Here is a 27,287-nt window from a genome sequence, read left to right as displayed (position 1 = left end):
TGGTTCCTCTGCCTTTCCTAAAACCAGCTTGAACATCTGGAAGTTCATGGTTCACGTATTGCTGAAGCCTGGCTTGGAGAATTTTGAGCATTACTTTACCAGCATGTGAGATGAGTACAATTGTGCGGTAGTTTGAGCATTCTTTGGCATTGCCTTTCTTTGGGATTGGAATGTAAATCAGTTAAATTCACTCAGTATGGTTAAATCATAATATAAATGAATCATAAATATGCCAAAATATTCCTGAATGGAATTGTGCCATAAAAACATTGTTAGGATCATTATCAATAGGCGTAAATGGATGCTGTTATGAACTTTATTTTAAACATTGTTAAAACTTTGGTGGGATGATATTATAGAAAGATTCTTAGTTGAAGCATCGGCATGCACAGAACAAGTCTGGATCAAGGAGTAAATGAGAGGAATGAAAAAGGTATGGGTAAAAGACTAACTTAACTACTGGCCCATTTCTATTTTCAGTCTCCCCATGACTATATTTTGATTTCTTCATATGTTGCTGAAGGCTTAATTCCACTTCCCTTTTAGTCATATACTACTGACTTCCGTGGGTTTATTTTCATTAAGTTCTATATATTCACCCTGCTGAAGCTCTCCCATGTTTCTGTGTTGGGAAGAGAAATACCTTATTACCCTCTTGTCTGTTTCACATTTAAAGTTTTTTCCTCCCTGCCCTCCCTGTCTTGTACCTAATGAGCAAATTATCTAAAAATAGATACGTTCATCATTCTACAAAATGTTGTATCTTCTCTAGATCGGAGGCCAGTGTAATTGTAAGAGACATGTGTCTGGCAGACAGTGCAATCAGTGCCAGAACGGATTCTACAACCTCCAGGAGTGGGATCCTGATGGCTGCAGTCCGTGCAACTGTAATACCTCTGGGACAGTGGATGGAGATATTACCTGTCACCCAAATTCAGGCCAGTGCAAGTGCAAAGCAAATGTTATTGGTATGTAATGCAGAAGTTTGCAGTCACATCTCTATTACCATCTGGAATAAAATCCTCTATTTGATTTCTTCGCTGAAGAGTAAAGCAAATTTCCTTGCTCAAGGCAGGCTGGGAAAAAAAAAAAACAATTTGGATGAAATTAACTGTCTGAAAATGACTAAATTAATAATTCTCTCAAACTACAGCTTGAAGCTTAATCAATCCTTTAGAAGTTTCTTTATTCCGTAGATGCGATAGTTCACATGGTCCCATACTAATAAGTCATAGAAAAATATAATTTGCTTACTTCATAGATATTTCTTTTAGAGAATTAGCACTTTTCAAAATGTTTTACACTTAATGAGTTCTAAGCAAATCATTTTCATGCTAGTTTTCTTAATAGACTAAAATAAATGGATTTTTTTCAAAATGTTCTGTGCTACAGGGTCCTTTGTGATAAATCTTTCCATTTTTTTCTATTATATTTCTTTGAACTGTTCCTATGAAATGCAAAATAAGTCAACATAATTCCACAGATCATGTATATTGCTAGGGTTAGTTATAAAGGGCCACATAATTTTAATTTTGTAATTCAGCACCAAGCTGATTATAATAAACAGCTACCTTTGGTGTTATTTATCACTTTTTTTATACAAGACGTGCTTTTTTGTTTGTTACTCCCACAGGTATTTTTCAGAAATTAGATTTGATTATAGCAATTTATTACATCCAACATTTTTGAGGGGAACCACAGCCACATAAGGACAAAATTTATCAAGTGCCCGAAATGCACTATGTACATAATGCACTTTGAAATTTTGATATATGAGAATATTATGAGAGGAAAGTTTCCTGATAAAGTAAGTCTTATATTGTAACTGAGCGTGTCTTGGTTTGTATAGGAAGTTTAAAAAAGACCTTTACCTTTCTATTGTCATTCAAGACACCAAGTCGTCCATGGTTTTTCTTACACTGAGCTGAACCTTATGATAATAAAAACATGCCTGGCAGACACACAAACGCACATACGCCTGCAAACATGCATATATACAAATATGTGAACATATCATTTGGAACAACATTTTCATTTCTGATGTAACACTAAAGCAAATTCTTTACCTTTTTTATATATGAGTATACATTTGTCATTTTGTACAATACAGCTAGACAAGCATTTTAATTTAATACAAAAGAATATGGGCCTGCTTTATATTATACAAGATTTCTCTGGTTTAAAAAAGATTAAATCAGAATCTTTATCATAACTTGCCCTTATGCATTTCAAGCATACAAAAACTAACTTTTCAGGAAAAAAAAAGAGTAACTTATAAATAGAAGCATGCTTTTGTATAAGTGCTATCTGAGATAGTGAATGAAGTTTTTCATGTTCAATCTATATAGAATCCTGTGTTCTTTGATATAAGATATACTTTAAATTCAAGATGTGAAAACAAAATTTAAAGAGAGATCTTTAGGGACAATCAAATGGTTACATCTCGGTATCAGTAAAATCTTTCCTGTGATATTTTCCAGAGCTTAAGGAAGAAAAGCATCACACATTACTTGGAATTTATTACAAACTTGCTGTCATTTACTTGTATTATTGCATGATCTTGGTAGTTTTCTTCAGGAAAATATAAATACATATTTTTAAAGATGAAATCATCAGTTTGATATTATTAACTCGAGTTACTTCTGCATATGCATTATTTTTTTAATAAAAATGTAAACTGGATATGTCTATATGTTTCTTTTCCTAATGGGACTACAAGTAACTATTCAATTTTACTTTGTATTATTAAGAAAACAATAGAAAATACAAGTGTATGTTGTCTGTGCTTCAGAAAGCAAACTGTTAGATTTCACAAAACTGTTAAATCTTACTAATGATTCTATCACCAGTAAAATACATTAGCACCAATAATTTTATTAAAGTAGGTCATTCATCTAGAATAAAAAGGGAGAAGAATGTGAATTAAATGCCAAATGTGCTAACTCGCCTGTACTTGTTAACACTGAATGTGATGCCCTGTAGGCCTTCCTGAGTATCGTTAGGAATAGATTACCTGTCAGGAATATGTATGGCATATTCAAATAAGCACTGCGCATATTTTTGAAACTGATATGATATGAATCCATGTAGACCAATTTTAATAGTTCAAAATGAGTCATAATTCTTGTTAACAATACAGTTATTTTTAAAATTTGCAGCAATAGTGGTCCTTTTTTATTTTCCTTATTGAAATTAAATGATATGCCTTAGGTGAGTCATTCATCACTGTTAAAGAATTTGCCTTCCATTGGAGTTCTTGAATTTTTATCCATATATATACTTATATATTATGCATTTCCGTCTGGTTTAGGAAATGCTTTTCTGCATATGGGCTCCTGACTGTTTTTAACTGTTATTTTAAGACTAATTGTTTAATGTTGTTATAGCTTGAAATGTTTCAATTGATTCAGCCTCACATAGTCAGTTATTTAAATTCATGCATATGTGAAAACTAGCTAAAGAAAGCATTTTGCATCTCAACATTTACTACTCGAGTATTTTTTTATTCCTTTGCATTGTAGTACTCTTTTTTGAAACTCAACAAAGTTGTCAGATTTAAGTATAGGTGATAAAACATTTTTCTCAGTTTGTGAAATGTATGTATGTATGTACTCCTTAAGTACAGGTAATACAAACAGCAGAATTTACTTAGTGTTTAAAGAGGTAAGTTCTGAATCACACAATATGACAAGTAATGTGATTGCTTTATGAGCCAAGGAGAGCATAATTTATACTAACTGAAAATGATAAAATATAGGAGTGTATAAAAGCATTGAAATAAAATTGCTCTGGATAACTTTTATTTATATTAATTATTTAAATGTGTGATATTCAGAAGTAAGATGTGTACTGTTTCAACAAAATAGTCATCAGGTTAACATTTATTAATCATTTTGAATGGATTCTGATTTCTAACAAAATAACTTATGCAGTAATGCATAATTCTGTATGGCTTTGAAAATGTATTTCACTCTCGACTTTTAAATGAACATACTTTAAGATAAAATAAAAATGATGGTTTTAATATAGTTAAATAATTTCAAAATAATAGTTCTGATGTTTGTTATAGGAAAAGAGTTCCATTATGTGTAACAGAAGCAACATTTGCTTTAAGAATTTTTCTTTGCATTAAGTAATAAATAAAATCTTACAAAGCACATTGCAAAAAGTAATGTGGTATGTGGGTACCACTTAAATATTGCCATCATATTTTGACTATACTATCAGCCCTCTTTGGTATTACTTGTGAAAAAAACACTCAAAGTTTTATTGTGTCTGTATTAAATGTTTGTAACAGCATTGTTTGCACTTCGACTATCTTGAAAACTTAAATAGAGTTGTTTTCACATCTCCACCTTTCTAAACATATTTTTCTCTTTAGGTCTCAGATGTGATCACTGCAATTTTGGGTTTAAATTTCTCCAAAGTTTTAATGACGATGGATGTGAGCCCTGCCAGTGTAACCTCCACGGCTCAGTGAACAGACTCTGCAATCCTCTTTCTGGGCAGTGTGAGTGCAAAAAGGAAGCCAAAGGACTTCAGTGTGACACCTGCAGAGAACACTTTTACGGCCTGGATGCCACCGGTTGTAAGGCCTGTGACTGTGATGTGGCAGGGTCCCAGTCTGGGACGGTCTGTGATGCTTGGACAGGACAGTGTGTCTGCAAGCCCAATGTTGGGGGAAGACGCTGCAGTGAGTGTGTGGAGGGATACTTCTACCAGCGGCAAAACCATTCTTTCCTCTGTCTGCCTTGTAGCTGCGATAGGACTGGGACCATAAATGGCTCTCTGCTCTGTGACAAATCGACAGGACAGTGTCCCTGCAAATTAGGAGTAACAGGTCTTCACTGTAATCAGTGTGAGCCTCACAGGTACAATCTGACCGTTGGCAGTTTTCAAGGCTGCCAGATGTGTGAGTGTGACCCCCTGGGGACATTACCGGGGAACATTTGTGACCCACTCAGTGGCCAGTGCCCATGTTTGCCTAGTCGTCAAGGAAGAAGGTGTAATCAATGTCAACCAGGTAAGAGAAATGTGTTACATTTTCAGTACAAGACAACTTACTTTTTATTCTGCATCAGGTGATTCCTCTTTGCTTCTCAGTTAGGACTTTGAAAAAAATAATCTCCAATACCACTGTTGCATTTATATCGTTATCTAATAGAGATATAACTATTTGGTCTATTAAAGATTATGTGGCATATTTGTGTTTCTTTATTGGAGTGACCATTTAGATAAATGCCACATTCAGACACTTAATAATTGAGACTTTTATTTCATTTCTCAACTTGAATTAAATTCCCTTTTAGCAACTAAATAAAAGCTAAGAATAGCAAGAATATATTTTATATTCCAGACAAAGGAAACTTGAGTTGATTATCTGCACAATGCTAGATATTCAGATGATGAACTTTCTCAATAAAGGCTAAGTGTTTTTATTGAATGAGCTATATGTCCTGGCATCATATAGAAACATCTAAAATTACTTAAAATTTTTTTAAGGCTTTATTTACATTTTCTCCGGTGACTCACTGGTAAAGAATCTGCCTACAGTGTGGAAGACCTGGGTTCAATCCCTGGATTGGGAAGATCCCCTGGAGACGGGAATGGCTACCCACTCCAGTATTCTTGCCTGGAGAAGTCCATCGACTGGATAGTCCACAAGGTCGCAAAGAGTCAGACATGACTGAGAGACTTTCGCTTTCACTTTCATTTACATTATTATTATTATTATTTAAATTCTGGGGGCTTTTCTGGTGGCTCAGTGGTAAAGAACCTGCCTGCCAATGTAGGAGACATGGGTTTGATCACTGGATCAGGAAGATCCCTTGGAGAAAGAAGTGCAACCCACTCTAGTATTCTTGCCAGGGAAATCGCATGGAAGAAGGAGCCTGGCAGGGTATAGTCTATGAGGTTGCAAAAGAGTCTGACACGATTTAGTGATTAAACAACAAAAAAAGTTGGTTTAGAGTGTGGTGTTAGTTTCTCCTGTACAGCAAAGTGAATCAGTTAAATGTATATATCCATTCTTTTTTAGATTCGTTTCTCACAGAGGTAGAAAACAAACCTATGGTTACCCAGTGAGTAAGGGGGAGGATAAATTGGGAGATCAGGATTGGCATATGCACACTCCTATATATAAAATAGATAAATAATGAGGACCTATCTTATAGCACAGGGAACTCTACTCAGTACTCTCTAGAATTATTTTTAAAAGACATTAAGTTAATAAAATAGGCTACTATTTAGTCCTACTGTGTCCATCTTTCCAGATTTCCCAATTGGAAGAAAAATGAACCCTATCCATGGCTTTCTCTTTGCCTTTATATGATTTAATTAAAGCAATGTACTTTCTTTAGGGTACGTTCATCATGGTGTTATGATAAGTGTAAATATTTATCAGTTGTTTAACAGCTGTACTAATCATTGTCCTGTCTAGCAAAATTAACTCTGAGTTATCTGAACCTGTGAAAATGAAGGTGATGCAAATTTAAAAGGGTGATTTGCCTGCCAGAGAGGATAAGACTAAGGAATTCAGCTCAGGAGAATTGGACAAAACCTTTCCCTTGACATTGGTCAGTGTGACAAGTAAACCCAAAGAGACAGAAAAGAATTGATAAATAGTTAATTTCCTTTAAGATAAAATATCAGAAAAAAATTCAAACTAGCTTCAACATAAGTGGAGGCTTTATTATCACTGAATGTTCCATAAAACCTGACATGGAGCAAATGCAGTCAAGACTTAGAAACTAGAAAGCTCTTATTCATTCATTTATTCCCACCCTCTGTCTGTCTGCAGATGGGCACCTTTTGCTTCTCTTACCCTCTCTGTGTGATTGTATGGTCACTGCTGTCCTCCGAGTTTGCTTACAGTTCTAATTCCAGCTATACAGAGAGACATTAGCTGCTTCTTAGTTACAGTTTCAGGAAGGAGATCCTAATTGACTCTCATTGATTCTAATTGACTGAGTTTTGTTAGGGTGGCCATGTCTGTGGCAGTTCACTGTGACCAGTGTCAGGATCACCTAAAATAAGCCTGGCTTCTAGGAATCACTCCTTCAGGTAGGAGCAAGGTGGTAAGTATCCCAGGAAACAGAAAGATAATTGAGAGTTGAGCAGATAACCTACCTGACAGCTGCAGCATATTATGACTTTCAGCTTCAGATTTATCCTTCCAAATGTGCAATCATTTTTTCATATTCTAAGACTTTTTAAAAAAATATTTGTTAACACTTCAGTTCTGGAAATAGTGTAATCCATTTCTGCACAAATAGCCATGATTTATATATCCTTCTTCGTAAGTAAGCCAGCAAAAGTTAATAGAGCAAATGTAATATGCTTTTGACTTGTTGTCCATTGTTAGTTTATTTAGTGTTTCATTCTGACCTAGAATATAGCGATACAATAGAACTAGAGATCAATGGACTCAAATCACAACGGGAGGGTCAGGGCTTCAGATCCTCTTGTGGACTAATACATTCAGTGGAAAAAAGAAACTGATAGATTCCTTGGATAAGGTTCTATTGGAGAGTTTTAGGGCCTAGACATGTCTAAGAGATTCCTAGAAAATTAAGCATAGGCAGATTTTTCAAGAAAAGAAATATAATCAATCATATTTTAGGGTATAACTGTGAAATAGATTTATACAGTCATAATAAAATAATCTGTGAATACTGATTTAAGCAACTAATGGGATTATTGAGGAGGTATAAAGAGCTAAATATTCATTTTCTAAAGTGGAAAGACCGTAGTATAAATGTTAGAAGTTGAGATGTAACAGTATATGTATGTTACTCAGAAACAGAGAAATGAAAGTCAGAAGAAACTATAGGAGTTGAAGGTGGTTATTATAGGCAGGGAAAGTTCTGGGAGAAGGATGAAGCAGCAAGATGCCACTTTACATTGGGAATCTTTAAATTCTATTTAATTTTAAAAGCTGTATGTAAATGTTGATAAAAATGTAATTGAATGATTAGAAATCATGCTCAATCCTCATGGTCTCCTGACCACTTTCTTTTGGGGATTTATCTGGTATAGTGTTGTTTTTTAGGAGAATAGTTTCTTAGCAACTATTTGCCTAAGTAGAGATGTCACAACACTCTTCTGCAAAGGTATATGGCAAGCTGTTCTCTCTTTTAAGGAGAATACAGGATGAGGATCATTACTATTAATGAAAATCATTATCATATTTAAAGTAACCTTGTATTTTATTTACTTGTACAGTTGTCTTATTTCCCTTGTTTGAGTTCAACATCTTGAGAGTAAAGGTTATATTATTCAACTTACATAGCCATAATATCATCCTGTGTGTGCTTAGTCACTCAGTCGTGTCTGACTCTTTGTGACCCCATGGACTGTAGCCCGCCAGGCAAGAGTACTGGAGTGGGTTGCCATACCCTCCACCAGGGGATCTTCCCAACCCCGGGATCAAACACAGGTCTTCTGCATTGCAGGTGGATTCTTTACCATCCGAGCCACCAGGGAAGCCATAATATTAATATATTGTATATTGCATGCGCTCAGTAAGTGGTTTGTTTAATTGAAAAGAGAAATAGTCAGGAGTTTTACCAAGAGCATCTGTATTATGTAGGGTTCTCCAGAGAAACAGAACCAATAGAAGATGTACGTGTGTGTATATGTGTTTGTGTGTTTTTTCCCCACTGAATATATCATTCCATGGGAGGATCTGAACTCCTGACCTATTGTTTTGATTTCAGCCTGTCTACCTGTAGTCCTGTTGCACAGCTCTATACTAGTAGTTTTGCAGCTTGCTGAAGATTTCCTTCACATGTCTCCTATATTGGATACCTGGTGTCCTGAAGCCTATGTTTTCTTTTTTTTTTTTCTTGGTTTATTTGTGTATTTGGTAGAATAAATGCTTCAGTAGCTTCTAAGTAAGAGTACAGGGAGGAAAGTGGTTTATTTATTTTTTTTAAAGAATTTTGAATATCTGAAATTATCTCTATTCTATACTTCGAGCTATTTGAAAATTTAGCGTTATATGGAATAATTTTCACTCAACAAATTTATTTCACCATTATCTTCTAGCAGTACCAACCTGATTCTTGCTTCTTTCTTGTTTTTCTTTTTTTTTTTAACATTCCAGAAGTTTTACTGTTTCTATATCCTTCATTTCAGAAAATTTCATGATGAGATGCTTTTTGTTAAATAATTTTTCTGGGAGTTCATTGGGGCCTTTTTTCTTTAGATTAATGTTCTTATGTCTGGGAAAATCTATAAAACACCTTCATAGAAACATCTAGACCAGTGTTTGACTGAGCAACTGGACATCAAATCTCTCCAAGTGGACCATAAAATTAACCATCACAGATACCAGTTCATATCATCCCCATGTTCAGTGTAGCACTTCATCCCTGTACCTGTTGAATACAAACCCTCTCTGGTTTAACCTCTAAAGAGAAAACTCAGTGTCTTCCCTCGAAACATTATAGGGAGAACATTTGGTTTGGGGAAAGTCACCTGCCTTCAGAACTCTCTGAAGCCTTCAATTTTACTTCCCCCCACTCCCCACGCCCTAGTTCAGTTCAGTAGCTCAGTCGTGTCTGACTCTTTGCAACCCCATGAATCGCAGCACGCCAGCCCTCCCTGTCCATCACCAACTCCTGGAGTTTACTCAGACTTGCGTCCATTGAGTCAGTGATGCCATCCAGCCATCTCATCCTCGGTCGTCCCCTTCTCCTCCTGCCTCCAATACCTCCCAGCATCAGAGTCTTTTCCAGTGAGTCAACTCTTCGCATGAGGTGGCCAAAGTACTGGAGTTTCAGCTTCAGCATCATTCCCTCCGAAGAAATCCCGGGGCTGATCTCCTTCAGAATGGACTGGTTGGATCTCCTTGCAGTCCAAGGGACTCTCAAGACCACAATTCAAAAGCATCAATTCTTCAGCGCTCAGCTTTCTTCACAGTCCAACTTTCGCATCCATACATGACCACTGGAAAACCATAGCCTTGATTAGACGGACCTTAGTCGGCAAAGTAATGTTTCTGCTTTTGAATATGCTATCTAGGTTGGTCATAACTTTTCTTCCAAGGAGTAAGTGTCTTTTAATTTCATGGCTGCAATCACCATCTGCAGTGATTTTGGAGCCCCCTAAAATACCCCCCGAGTTATACAAACTTGCATCAATTAGCTTATTATTGGCCTGTCTACCTTAGGTGCTTGGCTTTTACTTGTAGATATCTGTCCTTGACTGCCATTTCCTCTTCTGTTCTTTTTTATTAAACTTTTTGAACTTTAGAAGGAAAACGGTTCAATCAACCATGCTTAACTGAAAATGTTACCACAGTATGTTCTGGGTTGTTATCTTTTCAAATCAAATCCTTATAGCCATCCTTGGTGGTCTTTCTCACACTCTTATCTCTTTTTTCAAAATCAGTCTTGTTGGTTTCACCTTTGTATATATCCAGTATTTTACCACTTCTTAGCTCAGTCAATTATCCATCTGGGTTCACACCATGGTCATTTTCCTCCTGGACTATCCTAGTAGCTGCCTGAAGTCCCTGTTTCTCCTCTTTATCCTTCTCCAGTCACTCCCCAACATACAGCCAAAGTGATGCTCTTCAAGCTTTAGTCAGATCGCATCACCCCACCATGCACTGGCTTTCCATGATTGTAAGGCAACAGCAGAGTTGATGGACTCTAATGGCCCCTATGATTTGTGGTGCCCATGAACTCATTTCCAGAAGACAGTTTATTCCTCTCCAGCCTACAAATCTCACTGCTTTCCCCAGATTGTTCAGTGGTCTATACCCGGCCTTGGAACACACCTCCATAGTGGGGGGTCCATATATAGTTCCTGAACTAGTGAGTAACTTCATTGAAAAACTACCTCAATGCTCTGCTCTTATTAGCATGAGATTATTGCAAACCAGGGAGTGCTTCTTTAGCTACACATAGTGAGAGTATGGCTTTCTACCTTGCAAGGGAGGAAAGAAAATGGTAGCTTAAGGAGTTAATGCATTTTCTGGACAATGCAAGATAGTTTGTACAGTTACATCTAGCCTATGGAAAAATCAAACTGTGTTTGTGGACCTCTTTTTTTTTTTTCCTGTTTTATATTCTTCTAGCTTCAGAAACTACTCTGAATTTTGCTTTCTGGGTTTTATCATCTCTTCCCGTGAAATTTACATTGAAAATAGAAACCCAGAGCCTGAAGTACCTTCATTATAAACAGATGCCTCACAGTTGTCAGCCCTGCAGTGGGCACATTAAAATGCACTGCTGTGATCAGAAAACTTTCTCTCTACTTCTTTAAAGACATCAAGAAATCTAGATCATATTATATGGAAGAGACACCTGCGCTGATGTGTGTACATGAGCCTCAGGTTGTGGAGGGAGCAGTGTGGCGTAGAGGGGTGAACCAGTAGCCCAAGAATCCAGCCCGCCTTTTCCATCTGTGATTGTAAGTGTTAGTGACCATCTTAGACCAGTACTCATAGACTCTTGTCCTACTTTCTTAAAAAACATTATTAAGGAAGGTGCATATAATGGAACCTCATGTATTATTAACCTAACCTTACTAGGAATGTACAAGGAATAGGCTTAATTCAACGAAAATTTATAGGCAATTTGTTAAAGCAGCAGTGCACATTAGAAGGTACATTAGAGCCACATTGGTTTTAATATGCCATTCAATAACTCGAACAGAGGTTAAAAATGCTGCTTAACCTCCATTAAGTATTTTAAAAATGCTTTAATTTAAAATTATTTGGAGTGTGTGTACATATATGAATGCACACATACCCACTCTCATAAATAGAGTGCTGAATATGTTTTCCTGGTTCGTTTTTTCAGCACTGGATGACCTCATAATATTCGGCAGCAGGCACTTAATCAGAGGCCAGGCTGAGAAAAGCAGGGAACGGTGTCAAGGCATTCCCAGCCAGTGACCCACCCTTGTCCTTGAGAACTAGAGGCAGAGAGGGTTTATTGAGGACTCTGCAGCTTTGGAATAACATAAAGGCTAATTTATAATGAAAACAGCTTCACATGACACGTTTTGTGTTAATAGGACAATTCCTCATGCTTCCGTCTGGTATTTACTTTGGGTTCGCTTTTATAACTGAAATAGACCATTAGAAAGTAAAGCAAAGTATCTTGTTTCATTAAGAAGCATATCATATTTGTTAAGAAATGAGCTCATAAACCAGAAATGCATGCAAGACCCCACCAATGCAATTGGAATTAGATGGCTGATACTCCATTAAAAATCAGTGCCTCAAAGTTGAAATCTGATTATGACACATGTCCCTGAGTTTGGTGAGATGGCTTCTCCTGATTAACATGTTTTTCACAGAAAGACCACAGAATAAGAGTCTTTTCCTTAATAAACCACCAGGAAAGAATATTGTCAGAGGAAATATGGACCACAATCCTACCAACATCTGGGGAGAAAAAGGATTTTAATAGGTCATTATTTAAATTTTAGGAAACCCTCACTGTCATTGAAAACTGCCTAGTAAAAATTGCAGTGATGGAATGGATAATATTTGCTGAATATATACGTTTGTCAGACCCTGGAATTGAGTGTTATCTAAAAAAATCCCATTTAATATACACACTATTTCTATGATGGAAGGACCAGTATTGTTTTTGTTAGGGGAAATGAGGTCTCATTAAGTGGAAAAGTCGTTTACAGTTCCAAGTCCATCTGACCTCACATTCTGCACTCTGAAAGAGTAAAGCTTTTTCCCAATAGCTCATTATTTGTCATAAACATTCACTTAACAAATATTTGAGGGTGGGTTGAAATACATACTCTTACAAGTGTTTGTAACCTCTCCCCACCCTCAAACTCATGTCAGTCTATGATTCCTCCTACTGCTTCAGGTAGGGTATTTCATTTCTTTTGCTAAATCAGAGTAACAGTCACAAAATGAAAATTGATGGAGTTGTGGGAGGTGATCAGATAATGAAGAGATGACTGAAGAGTCTAGAATTGGGATTACTTTATGGACTAAGTTGAGGAAGTGTTTGGGATGATTGCCATGGTACAGGGTACTTTGGAACACACCTGTGATAAATATTGTGACTGAGAAAAGTGAGAACAAAGAAAATAAAATTTTGCTGTGCTGTGGATTATGAATATGCATATATATCTATGCTCTGTAATCTCTAAGACTTAATCAGAACTGCCTTTATATTCTTTTATGTTACTGGATTTAATTCTTAGAGAATGAACATATGAATATTGACATGAATACTCACATACGTATGAAAACCAGTTTTTTTTTTTAATGAAACAAAATCCAATAGGATAATTTCCCTTATTGGGACATAATATTATACTCTGTTCTAATAACTGGAGACATATTTTGGGGGTGATATTTTCTTTCTGAAACTCTGTTCCATTCCTTGACATGATAAGGATTACAGTTTTAACTGATCAATTTGTCATGCTTATTCATACACATTTCCTGCTATTTTCCCTGATATCCGACCTCTTCCAACCAGTCACTCTCATGACTTACAAATTTATGTTTACCATCTTCTTTTCATTATTAAAGAGATCATATGATATTGTAGAGAGTAACATATCCTCCCTTTCATCCTTTCAGCCATATGTCCATTTCACATATCCATTTTTCAATTAACCTCTATTGAATAAATTACTGTACACCAGGGCCTCTGCTGCTATAAGATATACAGCCATAAACATATTAAAGCATTACAGTTTAGTTGGGGAAACTGATTCATGTAAATATAACACATTTGTGATAAGTGTGATATTAGAAATGCAAAGATACAGAAGTAGTAAAATGAAGGGACTGATTAACTCTTGAAGGAAAGGGAGACCTAAAGATCTTAGCTGTGTTTCCTGAGCTGAATTTTTAAAATAAATAAAATAAAATAAAATAGAAATTGGCAAACTATTCAAGTAGGGGTAATAGTCCAGGAAGAAGTAGTAGGAGCAGCGAATTTAAATACATCAGTCAGTTCAGTTGCTCAGTTGTGTCCAACTCTTTGTGATTCCATGGACTGCAGCATGCCAGGCTTCCCTGTACATCACCAATTCCTGGAGCTTGATCCAACTCATGTCCATGCTATCCAACCATCTTGTCCTTTGTCATTCCCTTCTCCTCCTGCCTTCAATCTTTCCCAGCTTCTGGGTCTTTCCCAATGAGTTCGTATTTCACATCAGGTAGCCAGAATATTGGAGCTTCACCTTCAATTAAATATATATCTAATGGAAAATGAGTTTTTCAAATGCGTAAAGGGAAATAGTAGCTTGAGATTAATAATAATATTTATGAATGTATCTGTTAACATTTGGTCAAATCTGTGAACAATAATTTTAGCATTTTGTTGTTCAATTGCTAAGTCATGTCTGACTCCTTGTGACCCCATGGACTGCAGCAAGGCAGCCTCTCTTGTCCTTCTCTATCTCCTGGAGTTTGCTCAAATTCATGTCCATTGAGTCAGTGATGCTATCCAACCATCTCATCCTCTGCAGTCCCCTTCTTCTTTTGCCTTCAATCTTTGCCAGCATCAAGGTCTTTTACAATGAGTTTGTTCTTTGCGTCAGGTAGGCAAAGTATTGGAGCTTCAGCCTCTGTCCTTCCAATGAATATTCAGAGTTGATTTGCTTTAGGATTGACTGGTTTGATCTTGCAATCCAAGGGACTCTCAAGAGTCTTCTCAAACAACACAATTCAAAAGCATCAATTCCACAGCACTCAGCTTTCTTTATGGTTCAACTTTTACATCCATACATGACTATGGAAAAACTGTAGCCCATGCAGACCTTTGTTGGCAAAATGACATCTCTGCTTTTTAATGTTCTGTCTAGGCTTGTCATAGCTTTCCTTTGAGGGAGCAAGCATCTTTTAATTTCATGGCTGCAGTCACCATCCCCAGTGATTCTGAAGCCTTAGATGATAAAATATGTCACTGCTTCCACTTTTCCCCCTTCTTTTTGTGATAATTTTAGCATTATTTTCAAACAAAACCCCTAAATGGAGGAAAATTGTTATTATTTTAATTTGAAAATTAGCATCATCTTCTCCACTTCATTTTGAAGCGATTGATTTGAAAAATGGTTTCTCCAATAGTCTTGTTGCCTGGGGTAGATGAGTCACGCATTCCTCCCTAGACTCTTTTCTTAATATAGTGTCCATTCTCGGTTTAAGGTGAGAATTGTATCTTCTAAATGGCTCATAATTAGTGCTTAGCTTCAGTTCTGCCCTCCTTTTCTGCATAAGACCTGGAGGTTAAACTTGTTTTCTCTCTCCCATTTCCAGACTTCAGCAAAGCCTAGTTGTTCATGGTCCTCAGGAGGGACATTGCTAGGAAATGGGCTCTTCTTTTATGCCCAGGACAGGTACTGTGCTGTGCAAATAGCCACTACAGGATAGCATACCAACTGCCTGGCTAATAACTTTGAACTCGAAGGATGCTGTAAGCCTGGATAAGCAATACTCTTTTATGATACAAACGACTTTTTGCCTTAGCTGTATAACACATTGTTTCCCACCTGAGACTTATCTTATCTAGGACCAGGAGTTGGAGGAAAAGAAGAAACTTTAGTGGGCTCCTGTGTGCTCTCTATGTGTGAACTCTTAGCCCTGAGTAATGGAAGGTTAATACGTTCGTCCTAATGACTATGTTTTAGAATGTGTTACAAAATCACCTGTGGAAAGAAATTTCTAAAAGATCAGTTAAAAGGATGCAGACATGCAGATGGGGAACATGAAGAAGAGCTAATGGAGGGAGATCAGGAATGTATGGAGTTAAAAAAAAAAAAGAAAGAAATTAAGGTCAGTTATCTTTAAGCTGCAGTCCAGAGTTGAAGTTTAAGGAGGAGGGAAGGGAGAATGTTTTCTATAGTTAGGAGTCATAAAAGTAGCAGTAATGGTCCTGAATTAGGCACATTTAGGTAAGGCAAGAAGTAAGCATTGAGCATGAAGATACCTGAGTCATCCTAATTAGAACTGTTTAAAAATAGGACAACTAAAATACTGATGGGATTAACCTTTATAATCATGCTGTTGAGAGGAGGAAGAGAATTAACCCCAAGACAAATTCCAACACAGGCTTTTCCTTGAAGCCCTGCTGTCCAGTTTGCAGTCTCCCTGGGCTCTTTAATATCTGTCTTGTCCTTCTCTGCTTATACCTCTGCTTTTTCTGTGTGCTTTATTCTGTAAAACTTGGGCAACCCAATCTTCTGCACCAAAATCTACCCTGATGCTCTATACAGATTCATCTAACAAATCATTTCTTGTAAAAATCATTCCTAATTTTTCTAGAATTCTCTGTGGCTTGGATGTATTGCAATAAGTCTAAATTGACTCTATTCCTAACTATCTGTTTTAATGGATCATTTATCCTAATTGGAGAGCTATTAGGACCTGCATGATGCCATCATCATGAATCTTAAGGACTTAAGTACTTTTGTGCATGCTCAGTCACTTCAGTTGTGTCCAACTTTATGCAACCCTATGGACTGTAGCCCGCCAAGTTCCTCTCTGTTCATGACACTCTCCAGGCAAGAATACTGAAGTGGGTTGGCATGCCCTCCTTCACGGGATCTACCTGACCTAGAGATCAAACCCACATCTCCTGCATTGCAGGTGGATTCTTTACCCACTGAGCCACCTCAGAAAAGAAAATACATATAATCCACCTACAATGGTCTTGAGTCCAAAATAGAAGCCTTCTATATTTGTGATTTTGATTACACAATGAATCAGGTAGGAGAGTATATACAGCAATTTTCTGTCAGTGTATGCAAAGAAGCATAGTCTTCTTGTAAGTTACTATTAAAAATAATAGACTTGTTTCTTTCCAATTGAATGGCACAGATTTTGAGCTTCTTCCTTCCCTATTTTACTCTTCCTAAAGCCTTTAAAGAGAGAATATGCAGGGTCTAGGAGAAGAAAAAAATTAATTGTTAATGCACATGAAAGAATGGCTTGTTTTCAACTACAGCTTTGAATGAATTTTACAATGTTCCAATTACTTTCTGTTTTTCCCTAAATAATAGATAACACAGAGTGATTCTCTTTGTGCTCATGGTCTTTTTCTCTCATATCACTCATATTTTTATACACCTAAGTTAGTGATTGTGACAACTGTGCAATTTGTTTTCATTTGCCAGAACTTTATTTATTGTTTCAATAAAATATTTTGTTATGCACACACTTGTGAGCATATTTTGGTGTATGTGCATATATATGTACATATACAGGTACCGCACAAACACTTACATCAGGCAACACCCAGAACCATTTCTCCCTCATATGCCTGCTCCATCATCCAAATGTCCAATGTATTCCTAACATTATAGCTGTCAATTTCCTCCTCCTATGTCCAAGAAGTTTTAAGTAACTTGAAAATATTTTTTAATCATATTTGTCTTTTTCTATAAGAAAAATATGGATTTTATAACTAATCTAAATTCTGTTTTTTAAAAATGGAGTATTTGTGGGGAACAATGCCTGCCTAATCATTTGGTGCAGTTTTGTGAATTCCAATATTTGAGTAGCCTACTTTGTGACTAGCACTGTACTGGATGCTGGGGAGATAATGATGAATTAGTTATATGAGGTTCCTGCCTTCACAGAGGATAAAATTTTGTGGAAATGAGTTTAATTATACTTTTTGTCAGCACTCTATGGGAAATAGACAGGACACTGTGAAATACATAGGCACATCTAAACTAACCTAGAACAGGTTACTGGAAGAATTCACGAGACTTGTTATGCATAGTGTGAGCTAAGCAGAAAAGATGGGTCCAAGTCATTTCAGCAGACAGAACTGCCCATGCAAAGGCTTTCAGGCACCAAGAGCATGACTGGGGCAGGCAGGATGGGCAGGGAATTGAAACTAGGGAGATAGATGGAACCAGACTGCATGGCTGGAGGCTGTGCTAGGGATTTCTTCATTTTCCTTAAGGGAATAGGAAATTATCACATAATTTTAAATAGGAGAATGAGATCTTCAATCTGCACTCTGAAAAAGATGGTTCCAGCTTCACTATGAAGAACAGGAGAGGAGAGGAGTGGTGCTAGTAGGTGAGAGTCTCTGCAGTTGATGTGCCGGGGTTTGAATCTGCTATTTGTCAACTCTATCGGTTTAGGAAAGCTTGTTAATCTTTCTAACCTTCAATTTTCTAATTTATATAATGGACATAATGCCGAATTATGAGCATTGCTCTGAGAACTAAATTCGATAATTAATATAAAGTTTTAGCATAGCCTCGGGTGGTGTTCAGTCACTAAGCTGTATCTGACTCTTTGCAACCCCATCGACTGCAGCATGCCAGGTTCCCCTATCCTTCACCATCTCCCAAAGTGTGCTCAGATTCGTGTCCATTGAGTCAGTGATGCTCATGTCATCCTTTGCCACCCACTTCTCCTTTTGCCTTCAGTCTTTCCGAACATCAAAGTCTTTTTCTGGTACATACTCTTAACAATAAAAAAGTAGGTAGTGACTTTAACTAGGGAGGTGGGGGTGGGGGTGGAGAATAGAAGTCCTACAATTCTTAAAAGACAGTATTCCTAGGACTTAGTTATTAGCTAGGTGTAGGGGCAGAGAGGAGTGAAAGACTCAAGGGTTGCCAGTTTTGGCAAAAAGCAGGAAAGTGAATGTGAAAGTTGCTCAGTCATGTCCAACTCTTTGCAACTCCGTGGACCATACACAGAGTCCATGGAATTCTCCAGGCCATAATACTGGAGTGGGTAGCCTTTCCCTTCTTCAGAGGATCTTCCTGACCCATGAATCAAACCAGGGTCTCCTGTGTTGCAGGCGGATTCTTTACCAACTGAGCTATCAGGGAAGGCCTAAGATGCAGGATCCTCAGATAAATTTGAATTTAAGATAGTGTTTTTGAATATAAGGAGATACCACATGGGACATATTTATATTAAAATGATTGTTGTTTATTAGAAATTAAAATTTAGCTGAGTATCCTGTGTTTGATCTGGTTATCCTACCAAAGATGTCTCAGGGTTCTAGCTGAAGCAAGTAAATAATAGATGGTGGTACTATTTGCTGAAATGGAGATGATCAGAGGAGGGACCAGTCTTTAGTGGAAAGATTATGAATTGTAGGTGCCAAGAATACACCCAAGTACAACGTCAATTATTTACTCAGCCTTTCTTTGGTCATAATTGACATACTGGTAAAGAACAGCTATGGAGAAGGCAATGGCAACTCACTCCAGTACTCTTGCCTGGAAAATCCCATGGATGGAGGAGCCTAGTAGGCTGTAGTCCATGGGGTCATTAAGAGTTGAGCATGACTTCACTTTTACTTTCACTTTTCACTTTCATGCATTGGAGAAGGAAATGGCAACCCACTTTAGTATTCTTGCCTGGGGAATCCCAGGGACAGAGGAGCCTAATGGGCTGCCATCTATGGGGTCGCACAGAGTCGGACACAACTGAAGTGAATTAGCAGCAGCAGCAGCAGCAGCAACGAACAGCTATAATCACATTTGTGCAGGAAATTGGAGAAGGCGATGGCACCCCACTCCAGTACTCTTGCCTGGAAAATCCCATGAATGGAGGAGCCTGGTGGGCTGCAGTCCATGGGGTCGCGAAGAGTCGGACATGACTGAGTGACTTCACTTTCACTTTTCACTTTCATGCATTGGAGAAGGAAATGGCAACCCATTCCAGTGTTCTTGCCTGGATAATCCCAGGGACGGGGGAACCTGGTGGGCTGCCATCTATGAGGTCGCACAGAGTCAGACACGACTGAAGCAACTTAGCAGCAGCAGCAGCAGTACAGAAAATTAGACAGTGTTGTGGTAGAGTGTTCAGTTTTTCAGTGTAATCAAAACATTATTTTTTAAGAAAAACTGGATAGAAAGTATAATAAAAACTTTCATTTCTTTATTTCCAGGCTTTTATATTTCTCCAGGCAATGCCACTGGCTGCCTGCCATGTTCATGCCACACCACTGGTGCAGTTAATCACATCTGTAATAGCTTGACTGGTCAATGTGTTTGTCAAGATGCTTCCATTGCCGGACAAAGTTGTGACTATTGTAAAGATCTTTACTTTGGATTTGATTCTCTAACTGGGAGGTAAGTACTTATAAGAATTAATAATCAGATATTTTTGCTAAATTGTATTTGCAATTACTAACAGAAATTATTTGGCCATATATTTTGTAAGAAGCAATATTTTCTATCCTCCTTAGTTTGCTAATCTATTCTTCATTCCTGGGTTGGGAAGATGCCCTGATGAAGGGAATGGCTTTCCACTCCAGTATTCTTGCCTGAAGATTCCATGGATAGAGGAGCCTGGTGGCCTACATACAGTCCATGAGATGGCAAAGAGTCAGACAGAAGTGAGCAACTGAACATGCAGAGTTATCTTTCCAGATTTCCTAGAGATTGAGTGTATAGGTTGTTATACATTGATAAATGTGCCCAGTGTTAGGGCTTGGGGATATTTAATAAGATAAAATACTTTTTTTGCAAAGAACTAAAAATTTGGATGTGAAGGAAGGTAAAGAAATATCCATAGCACAAAATACACATGCACGCACGTGCACACACACACACACACACACAAGCTAGGATAGGTAGCATGTGTGTGTACACTTTGTTCTACATGGACCCTGAATTTATTACAGCATTCTTTTATGTTCCTTTTGCCTTTTTAATTTAGATTTAAAGACTAGCAGATGAGAAACATCTTTGAATTCAGTGATAAGATTTTTTTCTAGTGTGTAAAGTAACTTGTGAAAGTAAATTAGCCACTTTTCAAAGTTATACTGTCTTTAATGTTCTACCTCTTACTTCCTATATATCTGTGAGCATTTGCTTTCGTGCAAATGTTTTCATTGCTGTATTTTTGAAAGTGTGCTGGAATGCCAGTTCCATGTCTGTGTTTTTGGGTCTGATCAAATTATAAATTTGTCCACTATTGGGACTATATCCATGAATTCTCTGACATTCCTATCCCCAAGAAACTAATGTTGTGTTTGCATATACCAGTCAAATCTATTTCTCAATATGTGTGTGTTTAAAAATATGAATGCTAATTATTCAAGGATTGGAGATTATTTTTTTACCTTATTGTCCCCTTACCACCTGCCTTTTGACTGTTATACTCCTCATTAACACCTCAATTAGACTGTGGACAGGGTGATGGGGTAAATTATTAAAAATGATTCAAACGATTTTATTTGTCTTTCTACTAAAATTCAATTTAATTAAAAAACATTGATATACTCCATAAGATACTTATTAAAAAACTTTTAAGTTCTTATTACATATCTTGTGTTTCAATACATGCTGTTCAACTTGTTACCATTGGAATATCATCTTGGTTAGTCTGAGAGCATTACTACCCTTCTCTACAAATACTAAATCTCTCTGAATGAGTGTATAAATGCATGGTACAATAAATGCTAAATAAAAAGTCTAACTATGCTCTTGGTAGTAAAATCAGGGCCAGTGATTACACCTATTACCCCTCTACATTATTTTTGTTGAATGACCATCTCACAAATTCTCCAGTTGGAACTCTGGGGTCAGTTCATTTCACCCCTGGCCACCTCTGTCTTTAGAATTCCCATCTTTTCCATAGTCCTTCTGACAGCACTTTATTACCAAGAGAAAAATATCTTCACTGTCAGCTGTTGTCCTTGGACTACTCATGCCTGTCTGTGACATTTTGTGCCAGTCTCTTACCTATTTTCCGTCTACTGAGCTCCCTGTTATTCCTGCTAGTGTTGTCATTAAACCACTACTTAATGACCAAGAGATGTATAATTATCCTGGCTTTTTCACATAACTTTCTTTAAGTGCAATCTCATTCCATTTGTGATACCACTTCTTATGCCCTTCAATGTTTTAAAATTCGGTCTGACTTTACTCCATTCTACTTCCTGCTCATTTATCTACCCAGCCCACTCCCCACCCCAGTCTTATCCAGGACCGAGATAGTGCTCTATCACCTGCCACTCTTCAGTAGGACTGGCTAACACTGGAATTGGACTCCCTGGGTTGAAAGCTGGCTTCAAATGTTAACCTAAATTAGTGAGAAATAGAAAGAGCCAGAAAAATAGGTATAAAATGCATCATCATCATCACAACAACAACTACATTATTAGAAGATGCTGAGGTTAAAATTAGGAAAGCAGGCAGAAATCATTAAAAGAAAAGAGATAGTTGCAGGTTGGAGTCTAGGAGATAGAGCCAACGTTTGAAAATTGTTGGGTGGCTTTATAATTGTCACGATGGTCATAGAATAAAAGATTCAGATTAAGTGTGTGTTCAAAGCAAAAAGACATGACAAGTTTGTATAAATGCAATTGTATATTTTTACATAGTCAGTTCAGTTCAATCGCTCAGTTGTGTCTGACTCTTTGCGACCACAGGAACCGCAGCATGCCAGGCCTCCCTGTCCATCACCAACTCCCGGAGTTCACCCAAACCCATGTCCATTGAGTCGGTGGTGCCATCCAACCATCCCATCCTCTGTCGTCCCTTTTCATGTTAGATGACTTATATTGAGTGAAGTGAGGAAGTACACACAAACACATATACATACACATACCCAATATCTTCTTTATCCATTCATTCACTGGTGGACACTTAGGTTGTTTCCCTATCTTGGCTATTGTGAATAATGCTGAAGTGAACTTGGAGGTGCAGCTCTCTCTTCAAGATCTTGATTTTATTTCCTTTGGATATACTCCCAGAACTGAGATTGCTAGAATAATAGGATAGTCCTATTTTTAGTTTTCTAAGGACCTTTCATACTGTTTTTCATAGTGGCTATACCAAGTTACATTCCCTCCAACAGCATGAGGAGTTGCCTTTTCTCCACATCCTCACCGAAACCTAGCTTTTGTGTTTTTGATAATAGCTGTTCTAAGGAATGTGAAGTGATATTTCATCGTGGTTTTGATTTGCATTTCCCTGGTGATCAGTGGTGTTAAGCAGCTTTTAATGTATCTGTTGGCCACCTCATGTCTTCTTTGGAGAAATATCTATAAATATCCTTTGCTCATTTTTTGAAAATTAGAGGATTTTTTTCCCTATTGAGTTGCATGAGTTTCTTATAAATTTTTTAATATTAACCCCTTATCAGATAGATGGTTCACAAATATTTTCTCATATTCTGTAGGTTGTCTTTTCACTCTGTTGGTAATTTCATTTGCTGTGTAAAAGATTTCTGGTTCATCTCTTGTTGCTTTTTTGCCCAAGCATTAGTGTCATAAAAGCCATAAAATTATTGCCCAGACCCGTGTTAAGAAGCTTCCCCCCTGTTTTCATCTAGTAGTTTTAGTTTCTGATATTATCTTTAAGTTTTTAACCCACTTTGAATTGATTTTTATATATGGTCATTTTAAGGGTCCAATTTCATTCTTCTACCTGTGAATATTCAGTTTTGCCAAAATCAGTTGACTGATATGCGTGGATTTGTTTCTGGGTTGTCATTCTATTCCATTAGTCTATGTGTCAGCTTTTAATGCCAGGGCCATACCATTTTGATTATGCTAACTTTGTAGTATTTTCTGAAATCACGATGTCTGATGCTTCCAGTATGGTTACTATTGTTGAACCCATAGTTTGCAACTTAAAATAACTGTAGGGCTTTCTATTACCTAAGGAAGATCAGAAAAGCTGTACAGTTGACTCACTTCATCTTCAGATGGTGACAAGGGAATTAGCCTCATGCAATATATTTAAAGGATCAATTAAAGATGAAAGAAAATTAATTTATAATTGCTTCTTATGACTCATGATTTTCCAATGAGCCAATAGTATTTCTTCTCCTTTTTTAAAAAATAATCTTTTCCTTTGGCTCCCAAGATTCTGTTTCTCTGAATTGTTTTATATTTCTGTTTCTAACTGCTGCTGCTGCTGCTGTCACTTCAGTCGTGTCCGACTCTGTGCGACCCCATAGACGGCAGCCTACCAGGCTCCCCCGTCCCTGGGATTCTCCAGGCAAGAACACTGGAGTGGGTTGCCATTTCCTTCTCCACTGTTTCTAACTAGTCCTCTTTAATCTGACCCTTCAACTTACATATCAACATCTATGATTTCAATCATTGCATACATGTATGTGACTCTCAAATATGTTATCATCTCTCCAGGTCTTTACAATGGTTTCTAGGCCTATGGCCAGTTGTCTCTCTGAATTTTAAATAAATGCCCTTCATCTATGGCATTCCTAATGTATCCAACACCAAGAAAATTCTCATTTGTATTACTCTAATCATGGGGAAACAGTGGAAACAGTGTCAGACTTTATTTTTCTGGGCTCCAAAATCACTGCAGATGGTGATTGCAGCCATGAAATTAAAAGATGCTTACTCCTTGGAAGAAAAGTTATGACCAACCTAGATAGCATATTCAAAAGCAGAGACATTACTTTGCCGACTAAGGTCCGTCTAGTCAAGGCTATGGTTTTTCCTGTGATCATGTATGGATGTGAGAGTTGGACTTTGAAGAAGGTTGAGCACTGAAGAATCGATGCTTTTGAACTGTGGTGTTGGAGAAGACTCCTGAGAGTTCCCTTGGACTGCAAGGAGATCCAACCAGTCCATTCTGAAGGAGATCAACCCTGGTATTTCTTTGGAAGGAATGATGCTAAAGCTGAAACTCCAGTACTTTGGCAACCTCATGTGAAGAGTTGACTCATTGGAAAAGACTCTGATGCTGGGAGGGATTGGGGGCAGGAGGAGAAGGGGATGACAGAGGATGAGATGGCTGGATGGCATCACTGACTCGATGGACGTGAGTCTGAGTGAATTCTGGGAGTTGGTGATGGACAGGGAGGCCTGGCGTGCTGTGATTCATGGGGTCGAAAAGAGTCGGACACGATTGAGTGACTGAACCGAACTGAATCACCTCCACCAATTTTTTTTTTAAAGTCTCATGCAATTATCATCTTAGTGAAAGGGATATAAATCTTAAAAAAACTGTTCAAGTCCACAGTACCCATGTGTGAATGGGGCTCAGGATGCTCTCAGATTAGGCAGGGTTGATTCTGATATTGAGCATTGGCTGCTGCTGGAAAGAACTATTAAAAGTAAAAGCCACTGTGGATAATGTAGTTTCTCTGAAATAAACGGAAAGAATAAAGCCTCCCTTGACCACACAGGGCCCAAGGAAATCAGCAGGATTGGTCCCTTGTTAAATCAGTCACATAGAATGCCCCTGTCTAGAGTTGACCCTTCTATTCCACTGTTGAATTCTACTGTCATGTTTCATTTTAACATTGATGACTGTTAAAGAAGAAATCCTCTAGCACAGAAGGTCATAGAGAAAGATGTTTCAAAATATGACTGTGAGAATCGCTTGAGTTTATACTTTTGCTCATCACTGAGAAGAAAAAAAATGGATTTTATTATTTTTATGTTTTCCATTCTTTTCCTGAATGATATTGAAATCTCTTTGTTGACTTCTGGTTGTTCTTGTGTGTGTGTGTATGTGTGTGTGTGTGTGTGTGTGTATACAAAGTAACACTGACTATTTTGAAAATGTGTACGAAGATGTCTAAAACATATGGGGTTCCATCTAGTATTAGGAATTTTTGTTTCCTGAGGGGAACACTCATTGTCTAAATATATACAGACACACAGAACAGAGGAATAACTATTGTGACCTGATGTTAAAGTTTTTTAAAAATAATCATCTAATTTGAATGTACTTTGAGTCAGGCACTGTATTAGGTACTTAAAAGTATAAGTTTTTTTCATGAATTTCCAAAAGTCTACAAAGATTATAAGTATTTTATTGTTAAGGAGAAGATACAAGTATCACTGTATCTCTTCATTGATTTTGAAAATAAATTGACTTTCTCATCTGCCTTTTTCCATGTGTTTATTTAGCCCCTCCATGAAATCCGCACATATACTGTTATCTTACCCTACTCTGCTCTTTGTTGTGCATGACTATGTTTGCTATATTTTTCTCTTGGCTTATTTTGTACAATTTTTTTAATACTCCCAAGGGCAAAAATAAATAAAATAGGCCCTTAACCTAAACTTCAGCAACAATGACACCAATGCACCAAACACACAGTAACAGGCTGGAAAATCATTTGCCTGTCTTCATCCAAGTAGTTCATTCTTCAGAAGTTCCCTATCACAAAAAGGGGGCATGTATTTTAGAAAGCTGATCCAAGTGCAAAAATCACTCCATTTACCTTTGACACATAAAGAAAACATGATTTAATCAGTATTGAAAACAATGAAGCAAAGAAACCTGCCCAATGAAAAATCAATAAAGCAAAATGAAAAAGTATATCATATGTTTCTAAACCAAAAGTGAAACAAGAAAGGGCCACGTTCAGTTTGTCTCAGTGGGTAGTTGAGACCCGTATGTGACGCAGTGCACTCCTGGCCCCATCATCAAGTTGACCTGTGACTACAGGTCCTCTTTCCTAGAGCCCACAAGATGACTCCAGTTCCTCTGGGCATCACCATTTTCATCCACACCTCACAGTCCCCCACAGGTTTCTTCCCTAATAACTTCTTTTGTCTTTGTATGTTATCTTTTTTTTATTTTTAAATGTAAAGAACTAGAAGTGTTGCTACTTTGTCTCTTACTGACCAACCAAACGCAATGAACTGTGATTCCTCTCAGATGGGAGAGAACTGAGCTCTAGAGTGGCCAGGGAATCAAAAGGGTTAGGCTTCTAAAACACGAAGTAAAATTCTTCTGTGACCAGATTACTTTTGGTTTTGCTACACAAGTTCTCCATTTCAACAGTAAGTCATAGATTTGGTCTAGTCTTCTTATCACATGTATATTTCCAGGGCATCTTAATTGGTCTTTTCTTTGAGAACAAGATCAATGACTTCAAAGGGAAGCAGATCGCTCTCTTGTTCAGTTATTTCCTTTCAGGGTATCTTACTGGAATGTTGGGAAACGTGCCTCCCAGATTCATGGTCCTCAGTGACTCTTTGTTGGACAGCCAGCTGTTATCTAGAGTGACAGGGTAAAAGGATCACATGCCTGTAAGCATCCAGCCATCTAGCCAGGGCTCACTCACAAACTGGTGGATGAATTCCCAGGAAAAAACCAGAATGGTGATGGGACACTTGATACCTCTTCTTGGAACTGCCGCAAAGTTACTTTTGCCTTAGTCTATGAGTCAAAGCAAGTCACAGGCCAACACATATTTAGGAGAAGAGAAATAAACTCTACTCTTTTTAGGTTCTACTATTTGATGGAAGGAATCGCACAGTTAGTTGCAAAAGACTGGCATAAAAGGAGAGGTGAAGAATTGTGATCATTTTTGCAATCTACCATAACCAATAAATGACGTATTCTCCTTTAATGCAGATTCTGTA

General features: G+C 37.4%; 1 protein-coding gene across 1 annotated transcript in view; it reads left to right on the top strand.

Moving 5' to 3' along the window:
- USH2A (usherin) overlaps nucleotides 1-27,287 on the top strand; it is a 983,289-nt gene that overhangs the window by 233,785 nt on the left and 722,217 nt on the right. Inside the window, exons 13-15 of the mRNA XM_060396021.1 lie at nucleotides 773-968; nucleotides 4,382-5,023; nucleotides 19,866-20,049. Coding sequence (XP_060252004.1) covers nucleotides 773-968; nucleotides 4,382-5,023; nucleotides 19,866-20,049 — 1,022 coding nt within the window. The remainder of the gene's footprint in view (nucleotides 1-772; nucleotides 969-4,381; nucleotides 5,024-19,865; nucleotides 20,050-27,287) is intronic.

Source organism: Ovis aries, chromosome 12 (genome assembly GCF_016772045.2).
Source record: "Ovis aries strain OAR_USU_Benz2616 breed Rambouillet chromosome 12, ARS-UI_Ramb_v3.0, whole genome shotgun sequence".
NCBI classification, from domain to species: domain Eukaryota; kingdom Metazoa; phylum Chordata; class Mammalia; order Artiodactyla; family Bovidae; genus Ovis; species Ovis aries.
This window is presented reverse-complemented; position numbering and strand designations above follow the sequence as displayed.